Source organism: Schistocerca serialis, chromosome 3 (assembly GCF_023864345.2).
Source record: "Schistocerca serialis cubense isolate TAMUIC-IGC-003099 chromosome 3, iqSchSeri2.2, whole genome shotgun sequence".
Lineage (NCBI taxonomy): Eukaryota > Metazoa > Arthropoda > Insecta > Orthoptera > Acrididae > Schistocerca > Schistocerca serialis.
In genome coordinates, this window is record NC_064640.1 from 276,251,859 (window position 1) to 276,264,560 (window position 12,702).

The following is a 12,702-nucleotide window of genomic DNA, read 5'->3' on the forward strand; positions in this document are numbered from 1 at the left end:
TGTTTATGGTTGGATGTGTAGAGGCAAATTACAGTTTTTCGTGTTGGAGATTTTTCCACACTTTTTTCAGTAAGTAGGTTTTCATAAATGCAGTTAAAAATAGTATTTTTTTGCCAGTTGACTTTCTTTTATACTGGCTGTTTGTGAACGCTTATTGTTCTATTTATTGCTTCATATTCTAGAAATGGAATGGAACAAACAGGCTTTAAGCATCCTCATTCAGGCGTACAGCGAAGAAAAGTGTATGTACAACCCGCAGGACCCGCTATATCATAATAAGGTACGTCGGCATCGTTTATTTCTGAGTAATATGCATATTATGTTACACGATGATTTTCGATTCGTATATCAATGCCTTAACTTACGAAAGTTCATGTTTGATTTCATTGCATCTCTTGCTTTATTTCAGAATGCCAGGAAAGAGAAACTGGCAGTGATAGGCAGTAAAGTTCGCGCAGTTTTGCCCAACGCAACAGATGAGGACTGCAAAACTCGATTCATGTCTCTGCGGTCGCATTTTTGTGGAGAGCTGAAAAAAATTAGAGCCAGTGAGCATAGTGGTGCAGGGGCAAGCGAAGTTTATGAGCCTGCTGTGTGGTGGTTTAATGCTTTGAAGTTTTTGAAGGACTACGTGACACCGAGGAAAACAGTGACAAATATCCCAAGCCGTATGGTAAGTACGAACATTTTGTTGCCTTCCTTTGTAGGAATTCTGCTTTCTGTAAGACAGCTTATTCTGATTTCAGGTTGTAGATGGATATTCAAAAAAAAAAAAAAAAATGGCTCTGAGCACTATGGGACTTAACATCTATGGTCATCAGTCCCCTAGAACTTAGAACTACTTCAACCTAACTGACCTAAGGACAGCACACAACACCCAGCCATCACGAGGCAGAGAAAATCCCTGACCCCGCCGGGAATCGAACCCGGGAACCCGGGCGTGGGAAGCGAGAACGCTACCGCACGACCACGAGATGCGGGCGATGGATATACCAGCTCAAGTAGTATATATGCTAATATTAGTGAGTGGTATTTTGGAAAACAAATCACGCTTTAATACTACCATGTGTATTCGTATTTTTCAGTGTTATGAGAGGTTCACAATCTGCTATAGACTAACATGGGCCTTTAATATTTCAGATACCACAGTCACTCTCTTCAAATCCATCTAGCACGACCACTGTCAATGACCCTTGTGTAAGTATTTACCTACATTTAAATAAAAGTTGTAAATAGTAATTGCAACAAGTGAATAACACATCAACTATTTCAGAATACTGAGGTGACCACAGTTACTGAAGAGACCATAGTAAATGATGGATATATTGAAGATGACAACAGCAATGTAAGTGCATAAACAGTATTCTCATGTATGTCAATGACAGTTCATTAGCCATGAAGCTCTCTTGACCAAAAGAATGTAACACTTTGATTGTATTGTATATATTTGCTCCAACAAAATAGTACTTCACTTTCATACAGGTTACTTACATTACTTATATTTTACACAGAGAACTTTAAACAGACCACTGTAGTTTACATAACCACTTTAATGTTAGTATTGTGCTACATACGTATTACAATATCTATATCAGTTTTCTATTTCCAGTACTCTCAAGACATATTTACTGTGGAATTGTCAGACGGAAGTACACCTGTGTCAACACCATCACCTCTAACTGAGCAGCCTTATGCTTCAGCCAGAAAGAGGCGTAGGAAGGACACTGAGGATGAATTAGCCACCTCAACATTGTCAGTCTTAAGAGACATTAGAGTTTCAATTAGTGGCAGTAATGAAGATGACAAGTTTGGCCAGTATGTTGCTGCTGAATTGAAGAAATTTAAAAATCCAGCAATTAAGGCTGACGTAAAATTGAATGTCATGAAATGTATCATGGATGGCATACATAAAGAAATCTGTAACTGATTTTAAAGTTAAGGCATTGCATTACATTGATGAGTCATTTATAAATAAAAGATTGCCTTTTGTACATTATTACTGTTAAAAGTTGTACTTCTTAACGGCTTCCCACTGCCATGAAACATAACCTGTTGTACTAAAGAATTCACAAAATTTTTCGCGCACTTCCCTGGCACACAGTGACGTGCGATTTCCACTCTGCTGGGGTATGCTAGAGAGAGATTTCTCTCCTCGCCAGGAACCATTGTTTATGGTGCACAAGTCTGTGTTTTCTGTATCAGCAGCTGTCACATATGTGGTGTCTGCCTCTTCAATCAAGTAGTTGTGCAGTATGCATAAAGTCTGAACAATTAATTCCACTTTCTCAACAGGTAGTCGCATTGTACTGAGAAGAACTCTGAAGCAGTTGGCCAGAATTCCGAAAGTGTTTTCCACTACTCGCCTTCCTCTTGACAATCTGTAGTGAAAAATCTGTTTGGACTTCTGGTTCTGGCAGTCTCTATAGGGTTTCATGATATATGGCTCCAGGTGAAATGCATCATCAGCAAGAATCACATATGGCACTTCAATGTTTGTGCCAGGAAGTGATTTTTGCTATGGTACCTTCAACCAGTTTTCCCGAAGTGCACTGCTGATCAGGCTGTTTGCATACACCCCACCATCACTCACTCTTCCATTGCACCCAATGTCAATCAAAGAGAATCGGTACCTAGCATCCACAATAGCTAGTAAAACAACACTGTGGAACTTTTTATAATTGAAGTATGTTGAGCCAGCAGTTCGTGGTGGGGCAAATGCTATGTGTTTCCCATCCATTGCACCTGAAAATAAAAGTAAGTAGTTTTATATGGCAGTACATAGACTTGCAGTGTGGGAGATAAAAAACTGCCTTTCATTATTGTCAGATTTTCTCCATATTATGTAACTTAATTCTGTGGCTTACCAATGCAGTTTGGGAACTGCCACAGTTCATCAAATTCTTTGGCAATTTTATTCCACTCTTCTTCTGTTGATGGTGCCTGTAATGTTATATACTTAATTACTGTCTGAATGGCACAATAAATACACACATATATATCTTTCAAACTCGAAAAAATAACACAAATGTACCTTTAAGTATTTGTCCTTTAAAGTTTCGCAAATTGCAATGCATACATCCACAATAACTTGTGAAATGGTAGGCTGTGCAATTCTGTGGCTGAAAGCCAGACTCTTAAAAGATTCCCCAGTCGCCAGAAACCGTAATGTTACTGCCAGCCTGCAACGTAACAGGGCATGTAACGAAATGAACATCTTGGTTGGTATGATCACAAAACGTATAAACATACAATTCTTACCTTCGAGAAGGTGAGATAGCCTCCCTCGTGACTGTGTCACACTTTTTGATTCTATCTTCTATCATAGACAGCAGCTTCTCGAAACAGACCATGTCCATCCTAACGAAGTTCCGAAATTCTTGCGGATCTTCGGGCCTCAGTTCTTTCATTAAAAGTGAATATATTCCCCTGCCTTCGTCCCTTCTTTTCAGCCAGGATCGAACCCAACAACGCCTGGCTTTTCGTTTTCGTCGCCGTTCTGCCCTAATCTGAAGATTTACTGCCACTGCCAGGGCAATAGCTTCAAAAACAAGTGGATCTTCCATGTGTAATATGCTGTATAAATGTAAATTTCGATATACATATACCAGTGTAGTCAAGTGTCGTAACATAAATATAGTGAGTCTGTAATTCAGAACAGTTGTAACCTACGTAAGAGAAAACAATTACTTAGTAAATAACGGTAAAAAAACAATTTCTTATTAAATACGAACCTTGAGCTCACAGAAATAATTTGAAAGTATCCAGTGTATCATACACTCGTTCCTGAGTTGCTCGCGGTAGAACGGACGACTTTACAAGACAGCACACACGTTCTCTTTCCGCGCGCGTATCGTCTGCTGCTCGCGAATATCATCGTCTGCTGCTGCGCATGCGCACTAGGTATATCCCGCGTGGACGGTGTAATAGGTCGGACGTGATCCAGTATGTAGTTACAGGTATGCACGCTAGGGGCGCTGATGCATAGGCGTACGCTTTCGCGCATCGTGTAATACGGGCTTAAATTTCACACTCTAGATTTAAAGAAGCACTGCGCCCAGCTACGTTTGCTGTATGTATCATTGTAGGTGGGAGTAGTTTAAACATGAAGAAAGAAGTTTATCTACATCATTATACTTAATGAGTTAAAAATTCATAGCTGGGAAAAAACATCTGCAGAAAAATAAAACATATTATAAAGTTTACATCAGTAGTGGGTTTTTCACTAGATCACAGATATGTCTTCAAAGAATATCGTATTCTGACAGTACATATACACATTAATTCCCTTTCTCATTGCCAATGTGGATCTTGTCTCCTAAACAAATAAGAACAGAATATCTTCTCCAAAGAGTCTAAAAGTTTACCGTCATAATAAATGATCACACATATTCAGAAGCATGTATTTATATCCTGCCTTATTATGTCTTGCAGGTGATACATTAGGATTTAAATGTGCATTGAAGTAGTTTCTGTAGTCCAGCTCCTGCTATTTCATTGATGAATATTTTTATAGAGACCGTGCAATTCATACGATTGGTCATGTATGAAGCCAAATTCGGAATTACAATCTTTAGTGAGAGACTGCATATGCATATTAGCTAGCCGATACGAAATTGTACTGTTTGGCCACGATAACTTAACGACTTCTCTAGTGTTGCCAGAAGCAGAGAAGAACGGCACTACTTGTAAGATAATCATTTGTCTACAAGCGCTGCCAAAGATGAACTGCCCCTAGATGCAAGGTATTACAAGTGGCTTGCGTGCACTTTCAGGTAACTTCTGTAAGCACTTGCTGAGGTGTTTATAACAAAAACTTACTGAAGTTTACTACTTTAAGTCACTGGAGCACGTTTACTTCAGGAACTTGCAGCAAGTACTTGTTGCAGAAATGCAGAGCAGTTGCCAGTGATGTTACATTATTATTAATGAATAAAAATCGTGACGAAACACAAAAATAAAAATATTAGAGTAGTGCATATGATGCACACTATTCAATTAACTAAAATCAGGGGACTTCACTTGGATTAAAAACTTTTAGGATGTCGTATGTAAATTTCGAACATCTCTTGTCTATGATATAATCAGTTATTCGATAACAGGAAACAAAAATGCGGTGCGGTGTAAATGCAATGTCCAAGTAGATTGCAAAAATCAGTTTTACTTTTAATTCATAATGTCGTAAGTCGTCCATTCATCTACATTCATTTTTCATTGTTTTCGACAGGTTTAAAAATGGCTCTGAGCACTATGGGACTTAACATCTTAGGTCATCAGTCCCCTAGAACTTGGAACTACTTAAACCTAACTAACTTAAGCACATCACACACACATCCCACATCCATGCCCGAGGCAGGATTCGAACCTGCGACCGTAGCGGTTGTGCGGTTCCAGACTGAAGCGCCTAGAACCGCTCGGCCGCAACCACCGGCTTTCGACAGGTAAATAATAAATAAGTTATAGGTTAAACTCTCGACCATGCATATGTCAACAAATTGGTGATTTCCGATCCGACAGCTGTGTCACTTAAGTGACTGATTTTGACAGTGAGGCAGTTACCGCAACAACGAATTCCAAAGTACTAATGTCAATTAAAACAAGTAGAAAGATTTTTATATTCCACAAACTGGACAAAGAAGCTGTAGTATCACATGTCAATGAGGAACTTGAAACTTTTAGCTCAAGGCAGAAGCATGTAGAGGAACTGTGGCTCAAAAAGTTTAAAAAAATAGTTGACCATGCACTGGATACATATGTACGCAATAGAACACTTTATAATGGGAGGGATCCTCATGGTTTACAGTCACTATAAATAAACCTCTAAAGGAACAGAAACTACTGTGTAATAGGTACAAAACAAAGATAGATAGAGACATCTGAATGAAACCCATTTGGCTGTGAAGAGGGCAATGCATGAAGCCTTCAATGATTACCATAACAGAATACTGCCAAAACATCTTTCACAAAACCCAAAGAAATCATGGTCATATGTGAAGTTTGTTAGTAGCACCAAATTGTGTCCAGTCACTCAAGAACGAGACAGGAACTGAAATTGAGAGAAGCAAAGGAAAAGCAGAAATGCTTAACTCCGTTTTAAAATATTTCTTTACAAAAGAAAACTTACGAGATCTGTCCCAGTTCAATCCTCATGGCACTGAAAAGATGAGTGAAATGAATGTTAGTGTCAATGGCATTGAGAAACAGCCGAAATCATTAAAACTGAACGAAATTCCAGTGCCCAATGGAATCCCTATCCGATTCATACTGAATCTGCGGCTGGGTTAGTCCTCCTGTTAACTATGATCTGCTGTAGATCCCTCGAACAAAAAACTCTACCCAATAGCTGGAAGAAAGCACAGGTCACGCCCATTTACAAGAAGGGCAGTAGAAGTGATCCCCAAAACTACTGCCCAAAACTATTGAACTATTTGTTGCAACCTCTTAGAATATATTCTGAACTCAATATAATCAGGTAATGTGGGATGGTGGGTTAAATTAGTTCTTTAAGTTTTGAATATTCTTATTGTTAGTTAGTCTTATGCGATTTTTGTATACTGCAGCCTTTCACAAGGGCCTGAAAACTATTAGTGCGAACAGCCAGAAAACAATGGAGGGCATGCTGTTTAATAGTCCTCGGTCCACAAATCGACAGTTCAGCTCGCCGAAAGTGAAACAAAGTGCTCTAACTCTCTAAGAATTACGCAAGGAATGAGGAATCACGACTACGCACACGCACAAGTAATAAGTATGAAAATTAATAAAGCATGTTCTATCGTTCTCAGACCTCGAAACAGCTCAGAGACTAAGTCAACTCTTTGATCCTAATTACGTAAAGTACTCGCCTTAAAAGTGGAGAATAATCTTGGACACTTGTCACGCGTTTTTCTCTAATATAACTGGCGGCAGACAAAACAGAGCACCGAGAACGTATCACGGCCTCTCCAGATCAATTATTAATCTAATGTTGTTCAGTATTACACAGTTTCCCAAGATATCCGCGATATGTCATTCAGCCGAAACACAAAACACCGTGGTGACAAAAGTCATGAGATACCTCCTAATACCGTGTCGGACCTTCTTTTGTTTGGCATAGTGCGGCGTGTTATGGACTCATCGAGTAGTTGGAAGTCCGCTGCAGAAATATTGAGCCATGCTGCCTCCATATCCGTCTATAAAAGTGAAAGTGTTGCCAGTGCATGATTTTGTGCACGAACTAATCTCTAGATTACGTCCTATAAATGATGTATTGGATTCATGTCGGACTATCTGGGTTACCAAATAATTAGCTAGACTTGTCCTGAAAGTTCTTCAAACCAATCGCGAAAAATTGTGGCCCTGTGACATGGCGCATTGTTATCCATAAAAATTTCATCGTTTTTTGGGAACATGAGGTCCATGAACGACTGAAAATAGCCTCCTAGTAGCCAAACATGACCATTTCAAGTCAATGATCGATTCCGTTGGACCATAGGATCCATTCCACTCGCTGTCACGACAGCCCACACATTTGTGGAGCCACCACCAGCTTGCACAGTGCCTTGTTAACAACTTGGTTCCACGGCTTCGTTGGTTCTGCGCTACACTCGAACCTACCATTAGCTCTTACTAACAGAAATCGCGATCCATCCGAGCATGCCACAATTTTCCAGTCGTCTAGCGTTCGACCGATATGGTCACGAGGCCAGGAGAGGCACTGCAAACTATGTCGGGCTGTTAGCAAAGGCACTCACCCCAGTCATCTGCTGCCCTAGCCCATTAAGCCGCCGTACGTCCCACATTGATTAATGCTGTTATTTCACACAATGTTGCTTGTCTGTTTACAATGACAACTGTATGCGAACGTCGCTGCTCTCGGTCGTTAAGTGAATGCTGTCGGCTACTGCATTGTCCGTGGCGAGAGATAATTCCAGAAATTTCGTATTCTCGACACACTCTTGATACTGTGGATCTTGGAATATTGAATTCTCTAACGATTTTCGAAATGGAATCTCCCATGTGGCTAGCTCCAAATACTGTTCCGCGTTCAGAGTCTGTTAATTGCTTTCATATTGTCATAATCACCTCAGAAACCATTCCACATGAATCACTTGAGTACAAATGATAGCTCCGCCAATGTACAGCCTTTTTTACCTCGTCTGCGAGATACTACTGCCATCTGTATATGTGCATATCGCAGTTTCGTGCCTTCAGTCACCTTCGTGTAATATCAATTATCTTCAAAACCATCTGAGGCTTAAGCGGCCACTATGGCGAAAAAAAAAATCACGGCACATGGTGTAGCGGAGCGTAGCACCTTCCCATATGACTGACAACTATTGAATCACCTCCAGGTGCAGATACCTCGTTCTTCATACATGTTCGGTACGGACGGTGAACAAAGCAGTCACTCCAAAATCACTCCCTGTGTCGACAGCAGTTCCCAGTTCGTACCCTTTCTAACTACAAAATTATTATTTAAAGACTAACAACGTTCCCAATGTTTCTGTAAGTGAAGCTATAGTTTGTTTACATCCTATAAATTCCATAGCCCGGTAATTCTTAAATTGTGAACTGCAGAATTTTTCAAACTGAACTGAGTGTAGATGGTGGCCCCTGACCTGTCTCTGTTTTAATTCCTGTACCTTTGTAAAATTACGATATTATATTGAAACTTGGTGCAGCTTCAGCATTGCGTATAATAAATACATTGCTGTCCTCTTGGCTTTGTGTTTTCATAAGAAAAATGTTACTCAATCTGACTCGTTTACCAAATTTTAAATGCGAAAATTGATTTCTTAGTGACATAAGAAGTAGTGAGATAGCTTTCTGACAATTTCTCCCATATGTTTTTTATGAGAAACTGAACCTAATGCCAACTCTCTAACTTCAATATTATGTGCTTCTAAAATTTCGAAGGAAAGTGGGATAATTCAAAAAGTGAAAGAGGTAACTTAATGGAAATTTCTACCATCTGTTCTTATGATAAACTGAATCTAATTCCAGAAGTATAGCTTTCTAACTTTTTTGTTATATACATATTGAAATTTTCCAAAAGTAGGATTTCTGAAGTAACTAATTAGTGAATCACATTGTGATTCAACCTTTTCAAAGTATTACATAATCTGATCAAGTCATGAAACCACATCTAAACATTTAAATTTCCATAAGTATATCGCGAACTCTCATCGTTATCGGCTCACTGTATATTCTAGACATTGTTGTCTCGACCTTGCCCGAGTGACAAGAAAAAATCAGTACTTCACGCTCCTCTCAGCACTTGCTTGCTTCCCCACAGTGTCTCGAACAGAATGACCTCTTCAATGCCACCGAGCATGGATTCCAAAAACACCCACGTCTCTCACATTACATACTGAAAGCTTTGGATCAAGGCAGTCAAGAAGCATTTGACTTTATACCACATCTACGCTTATTATCAAACGTACGATCATATGGGGTAGCAAGCGAAATTTCTGAATGGATGTTTTGCTAGAGGACGCAGCATGTTATTGTGGATGGAGAGTAATCAACAGATGCAGTCCGCCTCCGGTAGCTGAGTGGATAGCCGGCACGGTAGCTCAGCGTGATCGGTCAGAGGGTTATCTGCCCTTTGTAATAAAAGAACTGAGTGAATGGATCAATAATGAACTTCAACGGACGTCAGGGGACGTCCGCCACGAACAATTGCAACGAACTATAACGAACAAAAAGAGGTTAAAAAAATTAAAAAAATAAAAAATAAAGTGATCAGCGCGACGGACTGTCAATCCAAAGGGCCCGGGTTCGATTCCCGGCTGGGTCGGAGATTTTCTCCGTTCAGGGACTGTGTGTTGTGTTGTCCTAATCATCATCATTTCATCCCCATCGACGCGCAAGTCGCCGAAGTGGCGTCAAATCGAAAGACTTGCACCAGGCGAACGGTCTACCCGACGGGAGGCCCTCGTCACACAACATTTCATTTCATTTCAACAGATGTAGAAGTAACTTCGGGTGTGCCCTGGAGAAGTGTGTTGGGACTCTTGCTGTTCATGTCGTACACGCTCTAGTCAAATTAATGTGGCCACTGCACAGATGAACAAAGGGACTACCAAAAGTGTGTCCTCAACGATTGTTCAGCGGACGTCCACGAGTGGCGACAGGCGGCCTTTACAGATGAATCACATTCTATGCTCCATTGGTGCAGGCCGGTTTGGCGCTAGTATGATCATGTGTGAGCATTCTCATTGGCCGTCAGTATGGTAAGCCAATCAGAATTGAGACGGTTCCCGCTCGTTGCCTGATACTCGGAGTGAGGCTGCAAGAGAGGAGTCGCTCGCCAGCTGCGGTCGCGGAAGGACATGTTAAATATGATGTTTCTCATTATGTGTAAAATGAAGGAATATTGAGCTCCTCACGTTTGATACGTGTCGTGACTAACGCTGATGTAGTTGCGGACAGTTTTGTGAAGTGTAGAAGTTCTAGAACTGTTTCATCATCATCATCATCATCATTTAAGACTGATTATGCCTTTCAGCGTTCAGTCTGGAGGATAGTCCCCTTATAAAATTCCTTTAATTGGACAAATATTTGTGTGTGAAATTTGGCCTTCATAGTATCCATGTGGTATGTTCCAGTATTCAACCACTGAGCATTTATGGCGAGCAGTTTTCTTTTTTCAAAAATGTGTAAGAAGGACCGAATGTATTAACTAAAATTAGTGATGAAATTAACGACAGTTTTTCTATAGAACTTTATTTCATTACTAGAGTTGCGCAGCCTCAGTAATTGTAAATATTAGATGGTTTTTTTTTTATCAACGCTGCTTTTACATCATCTTGTAGGTATCTGCATTGCCGAGTGAAGGGACATCGAGCAGTCGCCGTTCTGAGGTAGGTGAATTCTAATTTGCAGCCTGCACACGAAAAAAACCACACCGCCGCAATCGGTGGATCGTTTTCTGGGAGAAACAATAAAAGTTCGGGTGTGTAGGAACTTTACAAAAAGCAGCATTGTTTAAATGAACTCGTAAAGTATTCGCAGGCGAGTGATAAAGATACGTTAGTGAGATAGACACGTGTGCTAATGAATTGTAGTTGGAACGCAGCAGCAAAGATCTTGGGTGCAAAATTATTAGTGAAGTGTACCATGCAGCGAGAACTGACGGTCCGCGCCAGCAGACTAACAGTAAGTGCCGACACCTGAAGATCGACAGGCGCCACTCTACAGCAGCAAACCGGGGAATGGAGCAGTTGGCAGCTGTGTATGGAGTGCTGGCCAGTAAACTGGATCGATGGGAGCAGGGCCTGGGCAACGGACCCGCGGTATCATCTCGCTGTGCAGTCATCCTGACGAGGCCAACGATAAGTATTGTTCTGCTTAAAGTTATGTGTGTGTGGGCCAAGAAACTTTGCAGAATTGCTAAAAAGAATCAGAAAATTGCAGATGAAAAACTGAAGGTAGATTTAGGTAATGTAAATTACGAAGATGATACAATGACAGGTAATTTTAATTTTGATGTATCGCAATATAATGACAGTTGATTACCTGAGTCATTGTCGTCTAACTATAGTGCAGACAATGAACTGAGAGTGGTGAAAGCTGATGCTAAATATATGCCTGTTACTGTTAAAGAAATAAAGCAGGAACCAGTGTCAGTTTATTGTGAAACAAAAGACAGTGTGTCAGGGATGTTAATGAACGTTTTGGCCAAGATGATAAGGTTGGCTTCCGAAATTAAAACGTCATTGAGTTCTGATATTGACGAAAAAATAAGTTAAATGGGTTTAAATATTGACGCTAAAATGAGTCATACAGGTTCCAAAATTAATAAAATGGGTTCAGATATAAAAAGTTTTGAAATAAATGAATTACATACTAAATTTGAACAGGGGTTTACTAACTTGTCAATAGAAATGGAAGCTAAAATGGAGGACATAATTTCTAAATTGAGGGAATCATGTAATAATGGCATGGCTTTGTTTAGTAATAATATGAACAGTGTGGTTAATCTGGTTAGACAAGAATGTAACACTGCTATTGTAACAGTGAAAAGTGAACTAACTTCACAGATTGAGCAAGTTGCTGAGGACAACCAACAGTCAAAGCAACAGTTATATTTAGAATTAGACAAAGTTAATGAACAGGTTCATAATGTAGAAAAGCACCATGAGGAAAATCACACTGTATTAGCAAGTAAAATCAAAGAAGGAAAAGATGTGTGTGCAAAATTTGATATGCAAGTGGCTAGAAAAATTACTAACATAGAAACTAATATCTAGCAATTTAGTACTAGTGTGAATGAGCAATTGTGTGAGCGTGATGGTAGACTAACCTGAGTAGAGCAAAATGTTGACAACCATAGTGGCTGTGTAGTAACTAATGGAGTAGTAGAATCATCTGAAATTGATTATGTAACATATCGCCAATTGTTCAAATTTGAGCCAAATAAGAATGTTCACCCTAAGGAATTTTGGAGTGATTTTGATCAGGTTTTCCCAAAAGTACGGAACGATAAGCAGAAGATTGGATTCATTACTTCAAATTTGATGGGAGAGGCAAGAATTGGGGGAAACTTGGCCTCAGATAAATACGACAGTCTAGTGGAGTTCAAACAAGCGTTCTTTGAAGAATACTGGAGAAAGAGGAAGCAGATGGAGGTGTTGAATAAATTTTGGTCGGGGGGAAAAATACGATCCAAGAGAGACAGCATCAAAAGGTTTGTACAAAAGTGGGTGACTACCTTGTCATATT

At 39.9% G+C, this 12,702-nt stretch overlaps 1 protein-coding gene across 1 annotated transcript; it reads left to right on the top strand.

Annotated features, from left to right (window-relative positions):
• Positions 1-252: 252 nt before the first annotated feature.
• On the top strand, positions 253-1,357 carry LOC126470786 (uncharacterized). Its single transcript, XM_050098795.1, has 4 exons — positions 253-280; positions 410-673; positions 1,141-1,197; positions 1,274-1,357. Exons 2-4 carry the CDS (start codon positions 500-502, stop codon positions 1,355-1,357), a joined length of 315 nt encoding a protein of 104 aa, XP_049954752.1. The 5' UTR covers positions 253-280; positions 410-499.
• Positions 1,358-12,702: the final 11,345 nt, after the last annotated feature.